Source organism: Pterocles gutturalis, unplaced genomic scaffold (assembly GCF_000699245.1).
Source record: "Pterocles gutturalis isolate BGI_N339 unplaced genomic scaffold, ASM69924v1 scaffold43497, whole genome shotgun sequence".
Taxonomy (NCBI): domain Eukaryota; kingdom Metazoa; phylum Chordata; class Aves; order Pterocliformes; family Pteroclidae; genus Pterocles; species Pterocles gutturalis.
The window spans coordinates 8,597-36,586 of record NW_010114344.1 but is presented as its reverse complement, the minus strand read 5'-3'; the positions used below and the strand labels follow the sequence as shown (position 1 = coordinate 36,586).

Sequence of the window (27,990 nt, the reverse complement as noted above, 5' to 3'; positions counted from 1 at the left end):
ATGAGCACTGTTTACATTAAAGAGAAGAGCAACCAGACACAATGAATGAAAAAAGTTATTTGGATGTCCTTATTTGTGTTATACTACTACAGGAATAAAAGGAATACTTACAAAAAAATACTCATTTGGCTTGTTAAAGAGTCTTTCCACATACACTTCATACAGCTTTGGGTCAATTATGACATTTTCCAATTTGCTTCTGTGTAACATACCTAAACTTGACCAAAGGAATATATTTCTCCTGTATTTTTAACTGAAAGTCTGTGCTGTTGAATCTGGCAAGATGAAAAAAAAGAACATAAATATCTTACCCAGATATATATGGGGAACTTGTAAACTTTCTCTATAGCTTTGTATCACCAGTCTCCAAGTTATTTTGTGACAGAGAGATAACCAACCACCTGTTTTAATGTGGCAGTTCCAACATTTCATTGACCTCCTTCGCCTTACTCCCCCAAACGAATTTCTCCGAGATCCCAGGTTTTGTGAGATTTATACATAAAGTAGACCTAAACTCTTAAAACACAAGGACAAGTGTGTTTTCATTTTACTTTAATATACAATTGCATTAAAGCAGTAGCATCTGGCACACAGCACTCAGCCTGGAGTGCTGTACATGGAACACTGATGACTTCTTTGAGGGAAAAAAAAGATGCCATCAAGTTAACATGCATTTCTTAGAAATTTAATTTGCATTTTTAACTGCTTTGAGACTAGCCAAATCAGCTACTTCCAATGGAAGTACCTTGTGCATAAAAATAGCCAAATGGCTTATTAGTCTGGTGGGGCTAATCAAGTCAGTGAGGTCTCATGGACCTTGAAGAGCCCCTGCTAAGACTGGTAAACACTGGCCCCTTTGATATGAATTCTCATTATACTGCTGCATGGAGCATCTGCTCTCTCACTCTGGGATCACAGAAGAACCGGAGTTTCCGGGGTAATAGCTTCACCTCCACAGGCATAGCTTCATACTCCTCATTATCAATGCCAAAGGATCCCTCAGTGCCCTGTGTACAGATAACAGTGCTGATCAGGGTTAAACATCAAACAGATTATTTCAGCAATGCTGTAGTACTGATACCTGATTTTATTAACAGAGTACAGTTGAATAGCTGTGTCTTAACTGAGATGACTCCCTCCCTATGCCTTCCAGTGCACTGGGTCTCAACAACACAGTGAGAGCTATTCTTCACATAATGTATTAAGAGCCTGTTGCATAAGATGTTACCTCACTTAGTTGCTAATTGGTGATAATTAAATGCTAGGGAGCTTTAATGACCCACATTGTTTATACTGAAGGATTCTTCACTATTGAACTACAATTATATGTGCTTAGTTTTTGGTCCGCCAGTGGTTACATAAGCTAATCTGCAGAAGTGCCTGTTTAATAACCACTATTAAATCCACGTTACAAACACTTTTTGGTATTGTATTACTGTATTGATCTGAAATGTGAGATGCAAAGTAATTCACGGGTCAGGAATTACTTAGCAGTAGAATTTGCTTGAGCGTTTTCTTTAATGTTGATAAAGCCACCAACGATTAACACCATTTATCAAAATGGCAGGTTGACCTTACCTAAACAAATCTGGTGACTGCTTTGCATGTGCTTGACTCAAGGTAGTGCTATGTTTCCTGGATACTCAAACTAGCTCCAAGTGAACTGGTACACCAGAACAGCACAGATTAGAGAAAGAGCACAGGTCCTGGAAGTCAGAGGTATAGCAGTCCACCTGGATCAATATATCCTGCTACTCTGCAAAGCTGGTGAGACTCATGCAAGCTGCCTCCAGTTCCTCCATGAGAGCTAGGTCAAGGAACTGAACAGCACTGCTTTGTGCCATGCGCACATGCTCTGAATGTCTTCACAACAGTTGCAGTATGAAGAGCTCATTTTATACCACACCTCTTACTTATGGCTCAGCTGTATTTAGCCCAGCACTCCAGAGTATTCTTTCAGAATCTCAAAAGTGCCATTATATGAGCTTGATGCAAGTATTAGGATGCTGGCTAATCATGACATCATAAATCATGATTTTCACTTTGTAGACAAAATTTTTTTCACCTTTTGGCATGTTTGGTTTGTTCTTAATATGAAAGTCTTCTGCTGAATGATAGATCATTTGAAGATAGAAATTATCCATGAGATTGACTTCATGTCCTTGCAAAAACAAGAAACAATCCTATCCAAGGCTGTAATAACAGCCTCTTCTTTCGAAGAGGCAACAAAACACTAAACTACACAGGCAGACACAGTTACGGCTTCTTTTTTGAGCCTCTTGTATTCAAAGTTTTAAAACACTTCCCTATAGTGATCTGAGCCCCACTGCCTTGTGTCAGTATTTATCTTCTCTACAGCACAATCCCTTCTAGGGTAAAATGTAGACAAGGAATTCAGTCTTCAATACTAAGGAGAAGGTGGTGTGCATATGCAATGCACCTGAGTAAGAGACCTTTTACAGCGACCACCACTGTCTACATAAAAGCTCTGTCACTACTAGAAGAATGAAGTTCCCCCTGGGGTTTACAGACCATTTTCCAGTATGTGCCTCCTACTGAGGGACTGAGTTGCCACATGAAGAAACTGAATGTCTCACTGGTAATGTAATCAACCTCCCAGATTTGGAGTAGGGATTTCTTAATGTGCAGCATCAACTGGCACGAGGAAATAAAGTGACAAGAGTTTTCCAACTCCCTCAGCTTCTCACCTCTGGAAGTTGCAAGATGCATCTGCTGGCTTGGATGCACTGACTGCCTTCAGGGCACATATGTGGATCACGCATCTTTTGACTTCTGTTCAGATCAAAAGAGAGGTAAGGTAAGGAGATTATTCTCTAGGAAACAGACATCTTTAGAGATGACATATCATTGTGGGTTGGTAATTTACTATGCACTTGGTAAACTTAGGGGTGTATATACAAATATACATGAGTTAAACTGTGAGAAAGTAAAACAGACATTTCCTCTTCTGCTGCAGTCAATACATATAACAGTATGCACTGACAACCTCTAACCAGCTTGAGCTCTGAGGCTCACTTCATATATTTGAACATATAGTTTTGTATATTTGAACATACAGCAGCTTTGCACTCCTCACCAGCTGAACTGTACAATTCCTGCAATCACTGACTACCATCTCCTCATGTCCCGTGCACCCACATAACTTACCAGCAACCTAAGCAACCCTAAGCCAAAGAACCTGATAGAATTACAGTTATACTGAACCACTAAACTACCATCTAAAAAACAAACAAAAACCCCCTCTTCTCACATCAACATCAGTCAGCATGAAGTTTCTTACTAGCTGCTTTTATATAATTCTTGTGAAGAAACCCCCAGAACATCATAATAATACACCCATTTTTGTCAGTTTCTCTCTTCTGGTGCCTGTGAGATTCTTATATACTGTACCTAGGGAAGTGCTACTTTGCCACTTCTGTGGATATCAAATGGGAGTACATAGAAGGCAGCTGCCTGTCTTAGAAAGCTGGTAGTCGAAGTGCCATGTGGTCTTTTTCAAGACTTAGGTTGATGTCCTGTCACTGGATCAACTGTTAAAAAAACAGTGCATTGCGGTTTCTCTTCCTAATATGTGCTACTGCAGAGTACGCACAAGCTCTTGGGTACGCTGACCTACCTCTGTCTTCCTGACTGAAAACACACATAACCTTTTGGCTGACCTTTGACAAAGGGTACATGGCATCCCCAGGCAGTAACCCCTCAGTTTGGGCCACTCTCCCAGACAGACAGCAACAGACAAATAGCAAAGGGGACAGTGGGGAGTTACAGTGTTACTGTATAACAGCTCTCAAGCATAGCAGAATTATCACAGATATTCCTCCAACAGGCAATGCCAGCTCTCCCCAACTTTTCTGTCTATTCTGTAGACTGATACGAAAGAAGAGTGTATTTAAATATTGTCCAGGAAAATAAGTTAAAAAAAAAGTCAGAAACTCCCTATACACCAAGCTGTCCATGCCCTGAGGAATGCAAGTGTGTCTTAAAATCACAGAAAATCCCAGAGAAGGAACATGAGAAGAGGGGACTGAAACAGGAGATAATAATCAAAGACAAAGGAAGAAAAACTAAGACACCAAATGAAAGGGCAGGGAAGGACGGACGCAAGATTAACTGTGGAAAGTTTGTTTTTAATCAAATATGTGTATACTAAAAGATTAATGAGTGAATGTGAGGGAATTAAACATCCTCCTGGCAATATAAATTATAAATCATTGATGGCATGCAATACTGTCAGTTTGTACAGTGCTGTACAAACAAGCAGCAAGATTCCCTGCTTAAAATTTAACCTACTCAAAGTTTGATATTCAAGTTCCTAGAGAATGCACTCAGGTGAGCAAGTAGATTTTTTGGTCCACAAAGGTAAATGAGGCTTTACATAGATGCAATTATGGGGTCAAGCAAAGCTCAAAAGAAACAAGGTATGGAACTAAAGATCAGTCAAAGGAGAATGCTGGTAAGAAGCAAAAAGACACAACTCTACTGGCAGTGATTGCCTCTCCAGTGACCCAATATAAAGGGATCAGAAATAATTTCCATTTGATTTCGCTCCTTACTCAAGACAAGACCGCAAAGTAAAACAGGACTAAGACCAAAGCCTAACAGCAGCAGTTCCATTGATTGTTTTATCCCACTCTATATACTGAATTACAAAAATACAGGCAGAGAGAAAATCACAACACCAACTGCAGACAGCACACACAATTTTTAACCTAGCTCTCATCTCCAGAAGCGGCCAATGTGAAATGATTCAGAATAAGACTCTCTAACCAAAATAATCAGTCTTCTGCACCGTAACTGGTAACTGAACTCATGCCCTGGAGTGACAGCTCTCCACACTTTCAAAGACAGAATCTAAACTGGCTATCAGGATGTGGATTACTGATGCTACACTTTCCAGACATGTTCTTCTTTCCTCCAGCACTTGTTAGTAGGCACTACAGTGTAACCACGTATTCTTCCCCCACCTTATCTTAAACATCAGCCCTACCCCTGCTGCAGATGCTCTTGTTCACACAAATCTGATCCACAGCCAGAAGGCACTTTTATACACCTGGGATGACCTACTCCTTTCTTTGAAACCCAACAGCAGTTGCCCTCCAGCAGTCTGATGCATTCCCCCCACCACCACCACACACTGCCTGAGCCTGCATGGTAGTTTCCCACTGGATGTGTGGTTTCCTCTGTGTGATCCATCAGTGCTGATCAGCTCGTGTCAGTGCCCTCTTCAATATAAAAAAAAACCCTTGATACCTGCACTGATAAAAGTATTTTCCCTAAAAACCTTTTCAACCCCCCAAATTCTGGTGGAGTTTAAAACTATGCATTAAAAAAAGAAGAAAAAAGAAAGAGCTTCTTCACACATTTCCAAAGACAAACCCTGCTGGTGCTAGGCAATGGGGAGCCTCTAATGATGGGCTTGAATCAAACCTAGCTGCCAAAGGCCATTGCACAGTGGAGAGCTTCTCTGAACACCCTGATTTTGCCTTGCAAAACCAGGGCACATTTTTTCTGTTCTGACTCCTGTCTGTAGGACTAACCAGTCCCTCCCGCTGCTCCTCCACTCCATACACCCCTCTTTCTCATTCTTTGTTACCTACAGACTTTTGGGCATTATTTAATCAAAAGAGCTTGTTTCTTTGAACTTTGCTTGAACAGCAGCTCAAAGCTTTTGGTACTGCCTCTAATTAGCTCTAGCCAGCAGGGCACGTTAACAGTCACCAGAGGCCTTTTCTGCACTACAGTGTAATCGCAGTCAGAAAATGTGACACTACTGCATGAAGCATGTCCAGTCCACATGGGAGACATTCTTTACAGTGGGTGTACACTCTAATACCCCTCCCTTAAATCATACAAATTCATCCACATTTTTTCTGATAGCAAAGTGTCCAAGAACACAGCATAGCATCTCCTCTGTCTCCCTCCTTTAAGAGGCCAGATTCCTCTTACTGCTACTGGGGAAATCTCCTCCTCTCCTTCTGTGGCCTCCAAAGCAAAGATTTCAGTCCCAAGCAACCTATGGTCCATGTGGCTCATTTGCAGGTGGCAACCTGACATAACCTGACCTGCATAGGTCAGAATATCCTATACCCACTGAGGCTTGTGGGATGCTCAAATTTAAGGGGTCTGCTGCTGATATTAGTATCATAAACAAGACATACATAAAGGAATTGTTATCAGGGTGATGATAAGCAGGTAAAAATGTGTTGTAATCTTTTCATTGATTTCACTAGAGGGAGCTCTAAGACTAGGAAATAGCAAATAAAAACGTAACATGCAGAAGAGCATTCTTGGATTTAGCAGCAAAATCTGTTGCTAATAAAATCTGCACTGAATATGCACTAGCATTTGCTAGTGGGACTGTATGGAGGAGCTGGAAAAAAACAGCTCAGATTTGTGTCTGGTGAGAGCAGGAGAAACAAGTGCTCTACAAGACAACATTACAGGCACAAAGGAAGCAATGCACGTTCACTTTTTTTTGCTTCTTCATACCTGCAGCCTTCTTATTCCACATAAAGTCCCTGGTTAAATTCACATCTTCCAGAAGTTCTTCCAGCTCAGACCTAATTTCTCACAAAAGTTATTGAGTCAAGGGAGCTCTACACTTAGAAGCAGGGTCTCCCTAATCAGATTTCAAAAATTGCAGGTACCACTAGTACAAGCATATCAGCTCTGTGACCTGCCTCGCAACCCACTGAACAGCTAGGGTTAAAAGATTCTGGGGATACGTCTGTATGGCTGTCTATAAAACTCAGTTACGACAGTATTATCCAAGTAGGACTGATCAATAGCAATGGGGAAAAAAGATTAAAGGTATAGCAAACTCAGAAGCTAGGGAGAACTCCAGGTAGACTACTCTGCCTTGTTTCCAGAGAGAGAAAATTAGTAAGAATTTTAAAGAACAAAATCAGTAATCCCCATGAAGCAGTACTGACTGGTGTCCTTTGCAGTCCTCTGCTTCTGAATTTTGCAGCACAAGATCAGAGAAAAACAGCACACTTCTCAGAATTAGTGTTCCGATTCATAGAGAGGTTCTGTTATCTTTTTGCAGCCTTCCCATACTCACCCTCTGGTTACAAACTGTCCTTTGCCGACAGTATCTGCCTCAATGCAAATATCCATGAAGTCTTCAGTGCGCTGTGCAAAAGATTCCGAAATCAAGCAGTTAACATTTCAAAATGCCACACCCATGGTACTGCAACATTGTTCACAAAATGCCTGTCCTTTGTCCCACAAAAAGAGGCAGAAGATACATTTCTGCATTTCCTGCTTTTTTCCACTCTAAAGATTCAGATTATAAATTATAGATAGTAATTTCTCATTGATGACTATTCAACAATACTATAAGAAGTGAAATAATGATTCACACATTTGGCTTCTTGTTACATTTCACACACTTACTAAAGACAGTAATAGCAGATCGCTTGGGTTTACTTCTGTTCACAAAGATTTCTAATCAATAGGTCTTTCATGCCTTTAAGCAATAGCACAATGATGCAACATTTGGCCACCAAACACTACAGAAGGAGAATTTTAAACAATACAAATTGGAAATCAAAGTGTTCTTGATACAATTCCTTTAAACTCCTTACTTAGCTTCTTTTCTATTTACAGCCTGCACTTAAACCAAGTATACAGTAAAGCTTCTGCTGGGAAAGCCACTTTGATTAAGATGCAATTAATTTTTATTTACTTATTTTATTTTTTTTTAACATTTCTTTCCTGGCAAAAGTCCTAGTGCAGATGCAATCAAAATAAGAAAAGAAAAAATAAATGCATCTATTACTAGAAGTTTTATTTCTTTGCTGTATCTGCAGAGGTAGGCTTGGCACTGTCTGAGCTGCAGCTGTATGGCTTTATCAGCTTCTCTTCAAGAGGGCAGCATAGGCATGAATCTGAGGTAAGGCAGAAAGACAGGAGTGGCTGACAATACTCTGCAGATATGCCCTGGTATCGACTGGAGAGAGCTGTTGTTCAGCTTTGATGGCTACAGGGACAATGTAGGCATCCTTCAAGATGCAGGATTTAAAAGCAGTTATAAGGGGCCTATATCTGTAGAAAAAAAGATGTAGTATCAAGCTACTTCCAGCTCTAGAAAAAGAGAAGTACAACTGCCCTAATGTAAACTTGTCCATTTCTCCAGGCTACGCAAGAGACCTGAGAACCCCACAGGTTCAATACTGGTATTTGTGCATCTTGAAGGTATAAAGGAGGCAAAAAAACAAACAAAAAAAGAAAAATGTAAGGGCCAGTCTGTGGGAATGAGATAGTTTTTCAGTTCTCTGTAGGTCTATTTTTCTTTACATCACTGACTCTAATCCAGTTCAGTGAGCAAAATTGTTCTGTTCAAGGGCCATCTAGAAACCACTAAAAAACCAAATAACCTGGTAGTCTCCATGTAACTTCTACCATTACTAGGACACTGGCAGTCCAAATCATAAGCCAGAGATGAAGAAAAATCTAAAATTTATATGATACAGTCTAATGAGAAAACGGGAGGAAATTCTAAGACTGGATTTGCCTGTTTGTTTTTTTGTCTGATTCTACAAAGATGACATATAACACAAACTTTCAGGTTCTTAAAGACCCTGAATTCTGAGGAAGACACACATTGCAGTAAATTCAACACCTCCTGTTAATCTGGGTGTAGTGGCAGTGGCTTCCTGCAGCTGTGAGGAAGACATGAAGAGCAGCTCACTAGTACAGAATCGCTGTGTTAGCATCTTCCAGTAAAATTAAAGACTGACATCTATCTAAATAGCTTTCACAGCAATAAAATTGCACGAAAACACAGACATAAGCCAAAGACAGGTTTTAAAACAGTGAATGAACTGCATGAGTATGTTGAGAAGGTTATGATAGTAACAGTTCCGGTGCCCCCTTGGTTCTACTGGTCCACGACCACCTGCATTTCCTGTCCTTCAGCCCAGTGCTGTCCTTTCTCTAGTCCCAGGTTTTTTAAACTATTTGCTCTGCAAGCCAAAAGAGAAAGAAGAAGGCACAATTCCAGACAGACATTCTGCTCAGTTTCCTTCCAGCACCATTTGATAAAACAGAATCACTCTCCCACAGGTCAAGAAGGAAAAGAGTGCCTATTTTGATGCCTTGTTTTCTCCTGGGCAATCCTAAAGCTTCTATTTGGCTAGTGAACCCTTCTCATTATATAAATTCTTCCTGATCCCACTGCATCCCAGTTTTACGTGTGCCTCCAGTGCTTTTACAATGGCTCCAAAACTTGCCTATTCCTGGATTCAGTCACGGGCCCCTCCTTGCATGGGGTAGTAAGTTTTACTTATATAGACACAAAACTGGGAGTTTAGCAAGAAACAAAAACTGTCTGGGCAGGCAGCATTTGGAATACAGTTATACTACGGTCTTACTGTCAGATCAAGCTGCCTGTTCTGAGTTGCAATGGAAAACTCAATGGTGGATAGCTTCAGTTCTTCCCAGTCCTCTGGGGTTACCTCCTGGGGGATTTCTGTGAATCCAGAAGAGAAGATATTGTTAAGTGGAATTTAATTGCACAGATCATAATTTCACTGCTATGAAGCATGAAACGTCAATGCCAGCTGCAAAAATCACTTTGACCCATTGTGACCACTCGCTTTGTTTCTTTCAAACATCAAAATCTTAAAGGAAAAGGGAGCTTGGGAGTACTGAAGGAAAGAAAAAAAAATACCACCAGCATTCACACAGTAGCAGAAAAGACTATCAAGCACATTACACAGAAGCCCTGTGAGTCCTTATGCCCAGGGATTAAGAGATCTTCTGGGCTAGTATTACAGGAACATTTAGAAAACACATCAAGTGCTGCTACCAAAAAACCAGGAGACTAATGTTCAGGATGCTGAGGTAACATGTATTTTCTATGTGAGGAAACAGCACGGTTCAGTTCTCATATACAGGTCACTTAGTTCATGCCTTTGTCTAAACCACCTCTGCTAGCCAAGAGGGAATGAGGACTTTGCATCCCACCAGATTGTGCAAAATAAATGCTCCCCCTCCTTCTGCAGGCTGCCACATGCACTGCCTAGCTAACAACCCAACCCAAGAGAGGCTCACAGAAAAAAATTTATGGTACACAAAGAAATTTAATGTACTAAGATAAACTTAAGGCTTCTGCATGGCCCAAGTTTTATTGTTCTATTTTAAGTAATATTTGTTGCTCTATGTCAGCAACCCCCACCACCCAGGAAAACAAGAGCTGCTCCTCCTCACCAGCTCACTAAGAAGCCATTCTACAGGAGGAAGATTTCAAGAAGCTTGCCTGTAAGTGCTAAGTATCACCTATGGAGGCTTCCATAGCAATGTCAAGCAGCTGTGAGCCCAAGGAATGCCCTGGGTTCTTTACAAATGCACTTTTGTTTATGAGACCAGAAGCACTGACAGGTCTAGTCTGTTCCATTTCTAGCAGATATCACTGTAACTATCTGGACAAAGTTCACCGTTTTAAATAATAACAATATAAAAATGAGAGAGCAGAAAAGTAAAGCAGAAAAAAACCCCACCTCTGACCTATTAGAGGAGCAAAGCCTGCCTGTGAGTTTATGTTAAAATACACACATCTCACCTTTTGGAGGAGATGACCAGTATAACCGAAGTCGTCTGTAAAGCCTCACATAAAAAGGAGGTCTGGATGGTTTCTCCTCTGGCTCTTCTGGAGGTCTCTCGGTTGGACCCAGATACATAAGAGCAGCTTGACGCTTCTGAGGCCATTCCTTGGATTTACATGGAAAGGAAAGACAGAAGATAACATGCCTTTTGTTTAGCAGCTAGCTGTTTATTCTGTTTAGCCTTTCAGCCTGTTTATTCTGTGCTCCCAAGTACTCCTGCAGAGCTACCCAGATCCCACCACCGCCACCAGCCTACTTTATGGCTCTCCAGCCTCTAGATTCGTACGTGAGATGACCGTTTTGCAGCTTGAAAAAGATTACCCACAGTTCCCAAGTCTACTAATCTACTCCTTCCTCACACAGAAGTGAGCCATTTTCCCCTCTATAAGAAGAGGGTAAAGGGATGTTTTCTTTGCTGCCGATGCGTGGCAGGGAGACGCAGCTGCTTCTGGCTGGAGGGAACAACCAAAACCGGCAAGGTTAATGTTAGTGTTGGAAAGTACAATTGGTTTCTGCATGGCACAAAGGAAACCTCAAAGAACAACTGCACAGCAGGGTCTAGTGCAAACAGGCAAAGACTACAGTGCTGCATGCAGCCAAGGGGCATTAAAACCTGTCAGGCCTTTGTTCTCCAACAACTCAAGCAACAAGATCTGACCTTATAGTCAGGTGCTTAAGGACAGCAATAAAACAGGTCTTAAGGCAAGTCAGGTGAGCTTTATAAAGCATCTGAGGGGGAAAAAAATCTTGGTGATATTTCAGATTCCAGTGCCAGCAACTGATAGGCTAACAAAGCTCCTTAAATACTTACAGACAAAGTCTATTTCCTCTCATTTTAAAACTAATTTCTGAAATGCTCAAAACATGATTTATAGAGGGAATAATACGACTGGTTTTTAAATGTATATACTAAAACAAGCCAACCAAGAGCCCACAAGTACTCAATATAATTATTTTTCTATGCACAAAACTTTAGAGGTAGCTTTGGATGATACAGCAGAGGTTGTCAAGCTAATTCACCTCACACCTCTGAGAGCAAGGAAAGACTCCACTATCATACTTACATAATAAACAGGACAAACAGAGGTTGTATCAGTAATGCAAGACACGAATAATAACTGTTAATGATTAAAGGGAAAAGCAGCAATGCTGTGATAATTTAAGCCTGTGTATTTCAGAAGAGATAGTAATACTGACAACAATGCCCCTCCCAATATCAGAGGTGAGCTCTTTCCCCTTACATTGTTTTCAGCTACAGGTCGTCCTGTTTCAAAAGACAGCTACAGCAAAACCGAAAAACAGGAAGTGCACAGCAGCAAAGACAAGCTAGGAAGAGAAGAAGCTCAACTGTCAGGAGACATTTCATATAGAAATTAACAGAATTATAATGTAAGAGGCAGATAAAGCAATGAATACCAAAATTAGGAGAGATCATGTAGAAACTTTTTTATCTTAATAGCAGAAAAAGTGGGCGCTTCTCTTTAACCTTCATCAGGTTAAACAGATCTTTTTAATGTACAATTAATCGCTCACCAGAGAAATCCACTATCACTGCTACTTACTGAGGCTAAGGACTCAACAAAATTAAGAAAGGGGCTGGAGAGAAGTGAAGAACAGGTTTTTACCTAAAATGCCAGCACACAGAATCATCATCTCAAACTTCCTGGGGACAAGGGGGAAAAAAAAAAAAAAATCTTTCATGGATGCATTAAATTTAACTCCCCTTTACAGGAGCTTCCTATAAAGGAAGCATTGGCACTATCACAGACATTATGGCTGGACTGCACAATCTGATCTACCATACCAGCTCCTGGGTATTTCCACAGGCTTTCATGAGGCTCCTTATATGTTCGGAGAACAGGAAAAGCATGTGAATGAAAACGCCTCACCTTTCACACAGGTTAAATTTTAATCTTCCAGGATCAATTTTAAGCAACAGAGGGGGTTAAGGTGAGAAATGAGCTATTAATCTTCAGTTCACTTTACTACACATGGAAGCCTGATTATCCACGTGCATGAGCAGTCTAATTATAGACACTTCGGCCATATGAATAAATCAGAATGAAATGTTGCCATATGAAAGACTGTTGAGAAAAGGTGACAGCGCACTTTAATAGTTATCTTCAGCACCACTACTGCTCTCCAGTTCCAAAGGTGGTTACTGGCTCTCCCTAGTGATCTTGCAGCAACAGATCTTCAGTAAAGAATTTTTTTCAAGCATTCTTCCTCCCCTTCATCTCTTCAGAAGTCTATCAAGTGGAGTTTCACTCCCATTTCATATTGTTACCAGAACCCTTCAATAAACTTGCAGATGAACTATACAAAGCATAGTCAGCCTTCCAACTACAAAAACACTTTCTTTGCAATTACTCATTACCTTAAACGTACTGAAAAAATGAGCTGCTTTGGTTTTCAGAGGCCCAAGGTACCAGTACCTGGAAAAAGAACACAGATAGAACTTCTAAGTTATCCAGGGGTCAATACTGGGAAAGGGAGAAATCTTGCATGAAGTCAGAGCACACAGACTTGTTTCCCACTGAAGTTAGTGCTCCCCTACAACCTTTAGCTTTGTGATACTGTTTCTACGCATCACCAGCAACTCAGCAGTGACACCCCGTTCCTGAGTTACACATCACCAAAGTGCAGTATATGATCTTCACTACAGGCAGCGTGACATCTCAGTAACAGAATTTTACCTGGTTATGTGACACAACTGGGAATGATTTAAGGCTCTGTGGTCTTTAACAGCTGGTGGGATGCATCTCCACAATACGGAATAAAGAATGAGGTTGGAAGAAACAAACAAACAAGCAAAAATCAATAGCTTCAGTGACAAAAGAACAGAGCCAGCAAACACTACTTTGCCCCAAAGGATTCTCAGATCAAAATAAATGTTTTACAAAATAAAAATCCTGCCAGCCATAAAGTACTGTATAGAATCTAAAGATGCGACTATATCTAGGCAGGCTTGGCACCCATTTTGATCCCGATCTTCCACCAAAGAAGGTCAACAAAGCACATTAAACACCATCAGCTCAAGAGCATTGCAGATTTAAGTGCATCATTAACTACTAAGGCATGCAACTGTCACACTACTCCCACCAAGTCGTGAAATTGTCTGTAAAATACTAAAACCTCAAAAACATAAAACAGCACCATGTCTCCACCAGGACAGTGCTAAGCAGAGGGAGAGCCAGACAAATTTCTGGAACTGTGGCGCATAGCTTAACTCCCTTCATAGTAGATGGCTTCTTCTAAGTAGAAGATCAGTTGTGCTGGAATACACCAAATGTTCATTTAGCCCAATAACCCACCTCTGATAGGGACTGAAAGTGAATGCTTAGGGGTAAGTATAAAAACAGGACCCAAGCACATTCTGAGCACCCATTCATTTGTGGCCGAGTGCTTTCCAAGCTGGGCACATTTTCTGTGCATTCAAAAACATTAATGTAAGAGAATGAGGTTTGAAAACATTCATGCTGCCCCACGTACAAAAAGTGCTGTCATGCCTCCATCACTGAGTCCAAAAGACTGGTACAAAAGGGAACTGCTGCAGGACAGGACGTGAAAACTGACACTAGGCAAAAGACAGGGCGTGTGCTCAGTGAGAGTGCAGAGAAGTCCGCTTGCTTAATCTTGGGGCTGCAATTAGCAGGAGAGCTTGCAGCATAGCCAGGTCAGCACCTACACAAGCTACCAAGCACATCCCTTGCTTCTCAGGGACAAACATTCTGGCCATTTACTGCATCTTCCCCATTCCATATCTCCTCTCAATCCTAGCCAAATATCTGCCAGTCAGACTCCAGAGGTCTGCTGCCTCTCGTTTCCTGACAAAGACAGCTCATTCCCAAAACACGCGGTATTTCCTTACAGCTGTGTAGCAGAGGCATGTGCTGCAATTCCTCCGTAACAGTCTGAGAAGTGAACTGCTTTGACCCTGCTGCTCCGTCACAAAATAATGCTAGTCATTTGATACACAGACAGTGGCATATTAAATGTCCATTTGGAGAAAGCCCAACAATTATTAGTTTAGCATTCAGAGAACAGTCATCAGACAGCAAGGTCCATGCCATTTCTGGCAGGAACTAAAGGGCATTTCTACTGCAGCTGATGTCCCTTGTTGGAATTGAATTACAGAGTCTGCATGCATCTTTTCATTGGCAACTGATGAAAAACAATGGCCAATTACTTTACTTAGACTTTACTCAAGGGAGAGCTTTGCCTACCGATACAATCTGAATAAAGTTCCAGAAGTGGGCACCACAAGGCAAGCAAAAAAGTAAATAGTTAAAAGAACAGGTCAGCACCATGTAAGTGTTTATTTCAAATGACAAAAATGCTGAACTGTCTTACATTCCCATGTGTGTAATGCAAGACCTAACAAGAGTGGGTGCCTCTGCCTGTCAAATGCCTGCACTCAAGGACTTCTTTACAGGAGGGGGGTACATCTTTTTAGGGAACAGATGCTAAAAAAGGTACAGTTTCAAAAACCAGTATTTTCTTACTTGCTAACTTTAACTCCTGCATCTCTGTAAGATCCCCATCTTAAACCAGTCACTGCAAACACAGGCTGTTCCTTTTCTCCCTGTAAAGAAAAATAAACATTGTGAAATTGCTTTCTCTTGTTTCCAACTTTGTTTTTTGCAGATAGAAATATGTCATTTCTATATAAAAACTCATTTCTGATTAATCCCAAAAGTGAAATTTCACAGAAGAGGTATGATAAATAGCTAACAGCAATAAAGCTAAGCAGAATTAAGTGTTATATATTCCATCTGCTCCCAGAGAGGAATATAAGAGGTGAAGTTTTGAAAAGGTTGATTGAGTTTGACTGCACTCCCAGCAACAGCCATTTCATTTTGTGGATACTGTCAGCCGAAAGCAAGGAACTCTGCACAATGACACCAAGTTCTCACTGCAGAAATGTCCATTTACAACATAACAGAAAAATAATATTCAAAAACTATACAGGGCATAGTCAAAGGTTTTTCCATTTCACATTTGTCAGTTCATAAAAGAAATCTATTAACTCCACAATACATATGAATGCATTAAATCAGCTCAGACAGCTATTGTTATCTCTCACCATTTCTATAGAAATATCCGTGTTAGTAAGCTTTGTATTCATCAATGCTCTCTCAGCCTCAAAAATAGATGTTCAGGCATTCCAGTGTTTTCTGCAGTTTAGACTGATGTCATAGCATACAATGGAGAAATGACTGCCACCAGAACTGCTGATATCATAAACCAAAATTCATTACAGCATTACACAGAAGAAAAGCAATCCATGTAAACAGAACAACATGAGAATAGGAAAGCTATAGGAACGTTGGGTACCAAATAAGCAGATGCTTTTACCTTGATCTGCAAGACATCAAGGGGAACTGTCTCTCCCTTCAAAATGGCCAATGTAGCGTTAGTAATATGTCTGCAAAACAGGAAAGAAGCAAAGGAAGACAAACAAACAGGAAGGAGGGAAAAGAGTAAGCTTTAAAATTACACTTTTTTCCAGCAAACCCCACTACAAGTCCAGGTGCAGCTTTTTGGCAGCAAACAAATAAACCCCAGGGAAAAAACTCTGACAAAATGCTGCACTTCCTTGAAATCAGAAAGCAAACTGGATGGCTGCAACACATTACAAAGCCTGTGTGCTAACAAGCAGCAAAAGACCTGAAAAACAAAAGGAAGTTCTCAGCCTGAACTTTTCAGAGATTCCTTTTTCAACTAATCTGGCATATCACACACCAACTCTGTTACTTGCAACCTGGGAGAAGGCGATAGTCATGAGACTGGTCTCAATTCATGTGTCTGGGACTGAATTGCCTTAGCACGTTAATTTGTTTCAAAGTTTTTAATCAACATAAATTTACCTATCAGCAGTGCTCATGTGGTTTTGTTCTCCATTAAGATGTGGACAGCAGCTAAGGTGCTTTCTCATTTCAGGTGACAAGACATGGCACTAAAGATTTTGCAACCAAAGTGTTCAAGTTCATAAAGAAGTCTCTACGTTCAGACCTTGAAGCATATATTTCATTAAAACCCCCTCCCTTGTTTTCAAAGTTGGGTAAAATTTAAATTCCACATTGTGCACATTTCCAGTGTCTGAGCTGAACAGGGAAAAAAAAAAAGACCAAAACCAAATGTAGTTTTCAGATCCAGCCCAATATTCATCTGAATCAGGAGAAATTAACCTTGGCTTCATCAGGCTTAGAATACTGATACAGAGAAGGAAACTGTTCTTCTCTCACCCTTCTTTTCTCCTAACCCTTATCTTTCTGTAAGACCTCGACAGTTCCTACCCTTCAAAAGTAAGATCTAATAGTGCTGAAGGAACCAAAGCCCAAATATTTCTTTTTAAAATATCACTTCTGCACTTCTTAAGTCAGGTTCTGTTACTGGTGTGGGTCGTTAAGCAGCCTATTGACCAAATTCCTTTCAACTTCACCAATATGCTGCAGTCTCACCTGCACAGTTCATTTACCTTGGGAGAAGAAGATCGTTCATTTCAAACAGCTTCTTTAGAACCCAAACATAAATTATTATTTTAATCTTAGATGCTGATTACAGCCTTGTCCATCTTGCTGAGCTTCAAAGCACTCTGGTAATTGTAATGAAGGATGTTATGCCAGTTGGCTCGTGGGTTTTATGTATGATGGATACCAGCAATGACTCCACAAAGAATAATGTTAATGAGTTACTGGGAGAACCAGAGTGAACAGATTTCAGGAGCAAGGAGAAATCTATTCATTTGTATGGGAAGAGAGGAAGGAAAAACCTGAAAAGAAATTAAGTATTGGAAAAAGAAAGCTTAGTTGACTAGTCTTCTTACTTTAGAAGTGGGCAAAACAAACTTACAACAAACAGAAATGCAGGTAATTGATACTGCCAGACTGGATCACATCCAGGATGCTGATAAGATCCAGGTTGTTGGAGAGTTGCCAGCATTAGTCCCATCACAGGGATGGCCAAGAAACCCTGCAGAAGTCAGTAATGGGATCCAACCTTTGCCCTAAAGATATTCTTGTATGCCTGACTTTGCAGGTGCTAACCAGGTTATATGTGGACTGGTTTCTAGAATTTTTCAACTGGAGAAAGGATAGAAAGAGGACTTTTTTTGTTGTTGTTTATTTTGTCATATCCTTGCTATATCCTTGTCATATCCTTTCTGACTATTCCTAAGAGGCTTGATCTTTTTAATCCCTTTTTAAAAAAATCTTTTTCTTTATAAGAAAAACTGAGCATCACACAATCACAGAGAAATTAGCCACAGGAAATTATTACATGTTCTAATAATACATTTATTTCCTTATTTTAATTTTAGTCAGTTTTTGGAAGTCATTAACTCAGGAATCATCAGGCTCAGCCCAGAGACTGCCAACTTCTATATAACATAGAAGAAAAAGAAAAGTATCAAGCTACTGAGAAGCACTACTCCTTGAAAACAAAAAAAAAAAAACCCAAAAGGCCCCTTTCAGAAGCACGTTAATACTTACTGGACTTGGTTCGTGCTCTCAGGGTAGAGTGTGTGGCTCAGAGTGCAGGTCTTCCCAAGAGGTATGAACCCTATAGGAATCTTACTGAAGACAGCCTGGACACATGAGGAGAGTAAATTAACATTTGCATCAGCTGAACGAAGCTCCCTGTGTGGAGATCACAGCTGTGTCTGATATCACCCCCTTTGGCACTAAGCAGCCAGGCAGTTCCTTAAATGAGGCAGTAATACATAATGACTCAGAACCTGGCATCTAAATCTGTGAATCCACCACTGCCAACTGGGTACAAAGGAGCTCTTTGTAATCATTAAGAGCATTGTTACATGGAGGTTGGCAGCCACGTCCTAACTAATGCATGGATTCTGTCAGCAATCTGCCATCTTTCTCAATACTGACAGTAGCATCACAAGCTTTGAATCTCATTTACCATTGCAGAAATCCCCCGCTGACAGAGGAGCCTTGCATGGCAAAGAGATTTCCTCAGTTAAGGAAAGGAAATTAATTGATTCCTCTAGCATCCAAATCATGAAGCAGCAGGTGGTCTAATTTTTGGAAGTCACTGACCATGTTATTTTTCTGTCCCACAGTTCAGCAAAAGGGCTTGTTGAAGGAGCAAGTTATTAAACTATACCTCATAATAAACTGTGCTTCTTGAAGTGTGTCAGCAAATCAATGTAAACTACTATATATCACAATGTACTATCTCCCTCCTGGGCACTAGCAGCGCCATGATAGTGCAAATCCGCACTGACTAAATAACATCCCTTTCACTTCATGCTCGTTCACTCTCCCTTGCTATCTGTGTCACCTGCAAGTCTTAACACATCTCAAACACCCTTCTCTCATTTTCTTCAGAATTGTTTTACAGCATGCAGACGACAGGCTGTTTGCAGGTCGTGCAGTCATGCTCTGGTCCCCTGGCTGCTAGGAACTGCATTTCTGGAATACCTTGCACAGGCTTTTCTTATCCAGGCAACAGTGGTATGACATCCTCAAGTGAAAAGGGAAGCAGAGCATAGAGTGAGGGGGCTGAACTGCAGATCTCTACTCCTAGGACGGAGTGATATGAAGGACAAGAAGTATTTCCAGGCCAAAGACATAAGCTGACACAGTGGCAATACTATAATGCAGTATTCCACTCAAATAGTGCTGGATGCAGAATTTTCTACACTACTACAAATCAAGCCAAGCTACATCAAAATAATATGTCAAAAAATGGCAAAGCAAAACTAGCCAGTAAAGCCTCCAGAACTTTTCTTCCAGTATCTTTAGATTACAAAGGTCTCAGGGGCCAACTATAATAATACTAAATTTTAAAAACTGATGTCTCAGAATTGATACAGCCAGCACCCTTTAAAAATACTGGTTTTGTCGCTGAATTTCTCTTGTCACATTCAGACAAAGCAACTGCCTAAACAGATACAATTCTAGCTGCCAAGGATATAATCATAATCTTATCTGGATCATTTAGTTGAGTTTTTGCCAGCTTCTGACAGAAGGTTTGGGGAACAATGACTCCCTCCTTTCTTCAATAACACTGTCCTCCCTCTTTAAAAAGAAAAATCTCTCTCATTTCCATTCAGAGCGATCCACCTTGAGAGGTTAAAAATTGCCTTCTGAAGCCATCTGCATTCACTGCTTGAAAAAATGGCAAAACAATCATAAAGCAACAGGAGCATGGCCATAACTGAATTCGGTTTCAAACCTGTACAAATACAAGAAAAACATGTACTTCCGCCTGATGCTTCTGCCAAACAAAGCAGCACACACAGCTGGTCCATGGGTCTTTGAAAGTTGTGCACTTGGCTTCTCCACGATCCCTGCTCTGATGCTGGAAACTTCCCAAAGCCATGGCTTGGGAGCCATTGCACTCCCTGAGAACGGGAACGAGGAACAACGGGCAGATTGCAGTACACTAGCAGGGCTGACTTACTACGCAGCAAACTGGCTCCAGATTAGTAAGCATCTGTATGAAACAGCTGAGGCCAAGAGATCACAGCGGATCCAAAAACACTTCTTCTAAGAAATAAACAATATTTTTAAAATTACACTTCCTCACCTCATCTGCTCTGCGGAGAAGTCCAGTTATGACCTGAAAAACATGGGAAATGCTCAGCTCTGAGAATTTTGTTCCTCCATTACAGTAGAAAGCTACGACATTCATACCCACATTTACTCTTTGGAAAACGATTTTCTGAGCAGCAGTTTTTATGGAAGGTGCTACAGCTGCTTACATGGGAAAGGAGGCATGCTCAAGTGTGCAAACATGGTAGAAATAGCAGGGTTATGAGTGGGCATGAGTATATGATAGCACCACAAACAATGCCAGTGCAAATGTTTTAACGCTGAATAATGCTCTGCCATAATGCAAAAACTGCACTGGTCAGCGCACAATTAACAATAATCAATTCTCAGGCCAGGAGAAACCTGCAGATGTATTCTGACCACTTTCTCTTAAGGTCACTGAATTTCATTTAGCCAATGAAGTCAGCAGTTAGCATTCCAGGAAATGCTCTAAGAAAATATAACCTTCCTTGAAAAACAGAGTATTCCCCATTTCTGCTGGTAGTTTGCTCCTGTCATTAATCATCTTGACAACAGACATTTATTAAATATATACCATGCTTTGTTATCACTTGCATGTAATTTTTAAATTATTTTATTCCCGCTTAGCAAAACATGCATTCCTCTTGCAGAGCACAGATATGAATGAACTTTGAAAATTAAACCATCACAGCTACATTATACAGAAATAAAAAGTCAGAAACATGTCTCCCAAAATAATTTTCTCATTCTAGAATAAAATTCTGGAAGACAGTTATGTCACATGCTCTTTTTGACCCCACTCCCATAATCACTTGTAGACTGATAACAACCAGCAGCATTTTGTTATCCCCAGAAGATTATACCATTGACTGAAAACACAGATACTAAAATGGACAAATCTCTAGTGCTAGCTGGTATAATGTTGCTACATTACAAGAGTCAATCATCTTCTCACCCTCAACCTGACTATGATTCTCAACAAACCAGGACAAAGCTCCTGCAGTACCTCTTGTACTGTGCCATCTCCTCCTGCAATAATGATCAGATCTGTGTTTTCCATCAATTCCAGCAGCTTTTTTGCTTGTCCCTCATAATCAGTCTGAAGAAACAGAAATCCACACATGAGAACTCAAGTGACCATTTTTAGGATTTCTCTTCTACAGAAAAAAAAAAGAATCATCTATCCATTTGCTTAATACTTATTCTCATATAGGCACACAGTACCGTATATTACTTACATTCACCAAAATTTCTTCAACTTACAAGTCTGCTGCCTAATACAATATGTGCAAACACACATACACACACACACAAAAAGGCTAAATGAATTATCAGAGTAAATCTTATTCAATAGATCTAGAATATCAAAGTCATAATCATATTTTCAGGTAGTTTTACACTGAAACAAAACTGTAAGCAAACCATGCTCTTGCAGAAAAAGTCTTAACATCTTTAGCAGCCAACATGCTCAAGTGCATCTCCTGAAACAAAGAATCAGCTACATAAAAGGCTACTGCCCAACGACAAGCTGTTGACAATGGGTTTAGCAGTAAAGAGTACACTTTCTAAACCATGAAAACAATTTTCTGCAAAATTAATGTCTTTTACAGGGACATCTCAGCCTCAGTTACTGGCCCAGCCCTGTCTTGCTAACTTCTCAGGTCTGAAGCTACAAAGCATCAGTTTTAAGTCTTGCAAAATAATTTTTTATCTTAGGGTGGGACTGTTTTCAATGATCAGGGAGAGGCATTAATAAAAACAGCATTTCAACACTAAACCTTGTGAAAAAGATTCCAAGACAGAAGATACATGTTAGAGTACTTCACTGCTAGGACACAGTGATTATTAAACAATCCACATATCACAGCCTCAAAAACCTGCAAAAAGATCAGAATCCCTTCCTGTTTACTTTTTCTTCTCTTTCCAAAGAAAACCTCTGTGCTAATTCACACCATTTAGAGCTCAGTGTTCTGCTTTTGTGATGGGAATGTTGAATTATTTGGGGATACACTGAGATATTTCCAGTGTAAAAATAAAAGGTTATTTTTAATTAAATCTGAACAGTTTCTCTGCACGTCAAAGGTCCTCACTTCTGAATTCTGCAAGTTCAGGCAGAATTGACAATTTCAGCAGTGATGGGCACGCACCACTAGCCAACACTCAAATATTTAGAGAGTTTTCTCTCAAACATGAATTATAGAAGGGCTGCTTTAGACAGACAAGCACATGTGCTGCTTTAGCTGAAAATTAAAAACTCAGTACATATTTTGTAAATTAACTATGCATTAAAAAGATTAAGTACCAGCTTAATATATCAGTATTTATTTCTTCCTATGAGACGTCTACAGGACAACAGAGAATTCCAAATTAATCTACAATTTAATTTCAATTCTTCAAGAGGAAAAAGCAAAGCAGACAATATATCTGTATTAGCAGAATCTATCAGTTCTTACCTTAACCACAGTTACATCCAAGCCAGATAAGTGCAAAATTGGAGCAGCATTCTTTTCAAAAAGGTTCCTGGCTTTGCTAGAAAAAACACAGTAAAAAACATTTCATTAGTCTGGTGGCTAAAAAAAATAAAAATTAAAGGAACAAATTAATAACAAGAAGAAATCTACTTAAAAATGAGCATACAATTTACACAATCAGTCACTCAACCTACCAGTCAAGAAAGATGAAATTTCACTTGGTGCAAATGTATGACATTTCTTGATCCGTATCTCAGATGTCAGGTTTTTGTTGCAGTTTTAATAAATGCAGAAGAGGTTATCTATCTTTCTCCAAAAGTAATTTTAGATACCAACCCAAACAAAACAAGATATCCAGAACTAAATTTATTAGAAAATTAATGACTTACAGAGCACCAGGCTTTAAGACCACAAAGAAGGCCCATTTAGGTTTTCAGATATTTTTTTTTTAAAAAAGTAATTACTGTTACATATTATTAAATAAGTTTAGAAGCAAAATTTTAGCTGACCTTTTGTTATTTTCTGCCTGTAACTGCATAATAAAATAATTATGCCATTAACTATAAATTGCTTACAACAAGTAGAAACATGAGACTAGAAGTCAGAGGCTTAATTTATTAACACTTTGCATTTTCCAGTCATGGGTGTTTTTTTAACAAAAGCATGTAAGTCCAAGCACTTCCATGTCAGATACAATTGCTTTTGTATTGTTACCAACAACCCTCCACCCTTCCCCAAGAAGCAACTGATAAGAAGTTTAGCTAATCAGCAGAAACAGACAAACGTCATATCCAAGATAACTGTTTTTTCTGTTAATGAGTATGCAAAAATAGCAGCCAACCTCCTCCCGGAGTCTTGCTCTGAGCCCACATTTAGCTTCTCAGTTTGCGGGCACATCCCTTTCAAGGACAAGTTCCCAAAGAAGTATCACTACTGGCTAACTTCAAGTCTCAAAGCAATCAAGGTCATCTCTTATTTCTATACCTTTTGAGGATGGAAACATGTCACATACGAAAGCATGGAAGGAATACAAAGGAATTCCACATAGGAAGGAATGACAAAGGCCAAAACACAGGGTAAAAGAAAAATTTAAAAAATTCATATATTTAGAAATCATTCTTTCAACTCAAGCATGTAGTTCTATTTTCCATCCCAATATTTTTGGTGAAATAAAGTTTGGCACAGTTACATAGCACCAGCTTGGCATCAGAGGGAGGCAAAAATGAGCTCAAAAATCTGGCTGGCTTTTATAGTGAATGGCAGAGTGGAAATACAGAAAGAGTGCCTCACATATGAGTGTGGGGAAAGGAGAATTTTACCCTTTGCAAGCTGCTGGGTTGAGGAATACTGTTGCTTTCTTCAATGGCATACTGGAAGGGATCAGCTGGTTGCCAAAAACCTAGGTAAAAGAAAAAAGCAGAGTTCAATGTCTCTTTTAAGCACATTGGTAAAACAGTTCAAAATAATGCATCTTTACAAATGCCAATGGGCTTTCCATCTTCAACCACCGTACAGGTCTCCTAATCAAAGGCCTGCACTCTTAGCAACAGCTCACACCACTGTCACAAATGCTCCTTAGATCATGTTTACAATTCCATCACCATTTTGGTTTTGTCAACATCTGGTTTTCTGCCATGGGCAGAGATCCAGGGAGCTATCCGTGACTCCAAGGTTACTTGATTTTCCTTCCTTACGTAATTCTCATACACCTGCCTGCCACCTTATTTATGCAGCCTTTTCCACTTCTGCCTTCATTTCTTGTATCTCTTCTGCTCATTTTTACATTTTCTATGCTGACATTTTTGAAGATACGAAAAATAACCACCAGAGAATTTGCCCTGACCTATAAGCAAGCTCACTGTTTCTCAGAATTTTTTTCTGCCTAATGCTTCCCTCCCTATAAAAAAAAAAAAAAAAATCACTGAATTCCTTGTCAACTTTTAATCCAATTCTTCGGGAGTTACTCCATATTGCTTCTTGTACCTTTTAGCCATTTGTACCTACTTCCATAGCTTTTTAGACAGGAGAGGCAAGAAAAGGCAAAGCTTCCACACATCTTCCCACTCTGTAAACCTCTTTTAGGTCACCTAAAGGCATCCTCACTGAAACAACCTGGTTTTGAGTAAAACATACTCAGCACTACCATCCAGAAGCCCCAGAAATAAAGTGGGAACAAAAGACTATGGCGCTGAACACAAGACACGGTCAACTGTCTGTGTTTTTTTTTCCCCACCTTTACCTCAAAAGTTAATTAACCCTAGCAGGAATTTTTCTATTGAAGAACGCAGATAAAGCACAGCAGATTTTAGTGATCATTAGCTGTTTAAAGTTATAATTAATTCCACTTGCCAACTTTGCTCAGGAAACCTCAATTAAAAGAAGTGCGCAGCTGGCTACGTTGCTTAGAACATTCAAACTTCTTCAAGAAAGGAAAAGGACGAGAGAAGTTGCTGAGACTACAGGAATCTTCAAAGAAAGGGAAACAAACCAATACCTCTTAAGCTTTACTCAAAAATCAGTTGGAAAATGGACCAACTTATTTTATTCCAGTGGTTGGAGGGGGGAACTGGGACATACACAGGACCTCTAGGATGTTACAGCTGTTAGAAACAAATAATTATTTGCTTGGGGGAGCACAATGTGACGTATTTGCTTGCTCTAAATAACCTAAGAAGGCTCATAAAGAATTTATGAGTAATGACATAATCACTTCTTTACGTAATATACTTAGACATTTATGTTACATACAGGGGCATTTCCAAAGCAAAGGCTGATTTTTAAGACAAGATATAAAAAAATAATAATTCAACACGCTACAACTACTTTTTTTCAGAGCACAACTTAAGGAAAGACACCTTAAGGCCAGACATTAAAAATGGTTATTAAATATATAAATGAAGGTATAATTCAGGGAAGTTGATGCCTTTGTCACTTCCTTGTCAAATGCACACTTCCAGGTACTGCATTTCTGGGCTTTGAAGATGACAATCACTATTTTGCAACTACGAAAAACCCTTTATATAAAAGCTTGGTAATGCTTTATGAATACGAATAAACGACATTCCTTCAAGAAAAACTATCCCTGCATCACAGAGTGAATTGTTTGCCAGCTAAACAGGACCTCTTTAACACACGCCCAGGGTTCAGGAACAACAAGGTCAATCAGCGAGACCACATTGGCAAAAGAAGTTCACAGGCAGCTAACACTGGCTCATTCCAGAGAAGGAGGGGTAGGTTTTAAATTTGATAAATGGGTTCTTTATTATAGAATTTTTCTATGATCATTTGCCACCCCAAAGCTGTCATCATAAACTGGTATTTAAATTCAGACATGCCACGGTGGAGTCTTTGCATTAAATACTGCTGTAGCGGGTATTGTGGCAGGAAGGTGGGTGCCTCATCAATTTGGTATTGCAATAGGCTTAAAAATCTGATGGAAAAATAACAGGGAAACCCCCCACTTCACCCAGACTAAACGTTTTCTTGGGTGAGTCTGCCTCTTTTTTTTTCCCCAGTAATTATACAGCACTGTAAATGCAAGTAGCATTTTTCAAACACTTACACATTGTCGTTATTCTGAAGAACATATCAGACATTTAGTGCCTTACTGCTGTATTGCTGTGTATTTTCAAGCGGTATTTGTCACTGACACATCAGTGAGAATGGAAATTACGGCAAGAATTGATTACTAGGCTTTCTGGTTCATTCCTTTCTAATGCACGAGTCTTCTGCAGGATATTTTCCGAGGCTCTCACCACTGAAATTGTAGGAAGCTCTGTTGACAGTGCTTTTGCACTTTCATTTACAAGAATAAGCCATAGTGAAACAGATCCCATCACTTAATGACAGGAATTAAGAAACAGGAAAGTCAGAATTTCCACAACAGAACTATCTTCTTGTACCAGTCTTTCCTTAGCAGTTATACCTTTTTTTGACAGCATACATGCTTAAGTCTTTTTGACTTCTCCTTATATATCATTTCATCAGTGCTTTTTAAAGAAATTTTTATTTTGGTCAGCTTGCTTCAAATACTGAGGTATTAACTTATTTTTTGTGATATAAAAAACTTCTATCACTTTGATATTATGCAGTAAAAATTAATATTGAAAACATAACAATCAAGAACAACTGATACTATGAGCTGGAAATGCATTTGACTCTGCAGCTATAAGTATGATTTATGAAAGCAGTATTTTCAGGGAAATATTTTTCTTATTCTTTCATGAGACTTGAGCTCCCTTACATCTATTCTGGCATGAAGTTCCATTGCCCAAACCAAGCTGCTGTGAATATCTTTCCCTCAACAGCAAGCAGGCTAAAATTGAGATTATTCAGGTGCACCACAGAAGCAGGGTAATCTCAAGGAAAGTTCTTTAATGAGAAAAATAATTTTCACCATTTGTCTCAGGCCCCTGTACGTAGCAATGATAGTAGCAGTGTTCCATCCTGCAGAATCTCTAAGATCTGGCATGGAAAAACAGGTTTAGAATAAACTTTATTTGTAGGAAGTAGAAGGAGTCTTAAAATCCTACAGCACGCCACCAAGGTAATCAGAGCCAGTAAGCAGTACCTGAGCAGGGATGTCCTCTATGGGCAGCAGCACTTGCACCCCTGAAAGACTCCTTACAAAGGACAAGATTTCTTTATGGGACTGCTACAGTATGGGAACTTGTTTGTTGCTGGGTGCGCATGCTGGCCACTAGGAAATGCAGTAGTCAGTATACTCAAAGAATAACTCTCTCTGAATACCAGCTTTCTTATCAGTGATCAGCAAGCAGGTTGTCTCCATTAAGTTCCCAGTACCTGGATCTCAAAAGCAGTAGGTCAGTCATCACACTTAGCATCCTTGGTAAAGTCACTCAGGATGGAATAGACAGGGGCAAGGTCTCTCCAGCTGAGCACTAACATGAAGCACTTTGCACTGCTGCTGCGCAGACTACACCCCTTGTGGTGGAGCTGAGATTTCTATCTCCTGTCTTATCAACAAATTGTCTTCCTACCAGAACTTTGCAGGCACAGAGTAATTATACCCACAGAAATGAAGGTCTGGGTAGCTGCAGCACTAAGATTACCCCAACTATAACACTGCACCGTCCACAGCAACAGCAGAGTCAGGGCATGAAAGTACAGTACCCCGGCTGCAGGCTACGGGCCTCATCCCCTCTTTGGCACTTTAGCAAAAGAACACAGATGGCATCATTATAAGGCTTGTCACGTAGAGAAGGCCCGCTGGGAAAATCTCAGGAGCCCTGCACAAGCAAGATAAGAGGGAGATTTTAATCTAATTTTATCACTTTAAACAGTATTACCTGGGCTTCTTGGCATGCAGCTCTTCGTAGCAGGTTATCG

At 39.9% G+C, this 27,990-nt stretch overlaps 1 protein-coding gene across 1 annotated transcript; it reads right to left on the bottom strand.

Annotated features, from left to right (window-relative positions):
- Positions 1-451: 451 nt before the first annotated feature.
- AGK (acylglycerol kinase) lies at positions 452-27,990 on the bottom strand (the record flags this gene model as incomplete). The annotated part of the gene is made up of 14 exons (XM_010074794.1): positions 452-1,007; positions 2,709-2,793; positions 7,085-7,155; positions 9,399-9,496; positions 10,589-10,736; positions 13,009-13,066; positions 15,137-15,216; positions 15,990-16,059; positions 18,125-18,219; positions 20,184-20,216; positions 21,177-21,269; positions 22,624-22,699; positions 23,961-24,040; positions 27,951-27,990. Coding segments are annotated over 14 exons (1,162 nt in total), but the record flags the coding sequence as incomplete, so codon positions are not given.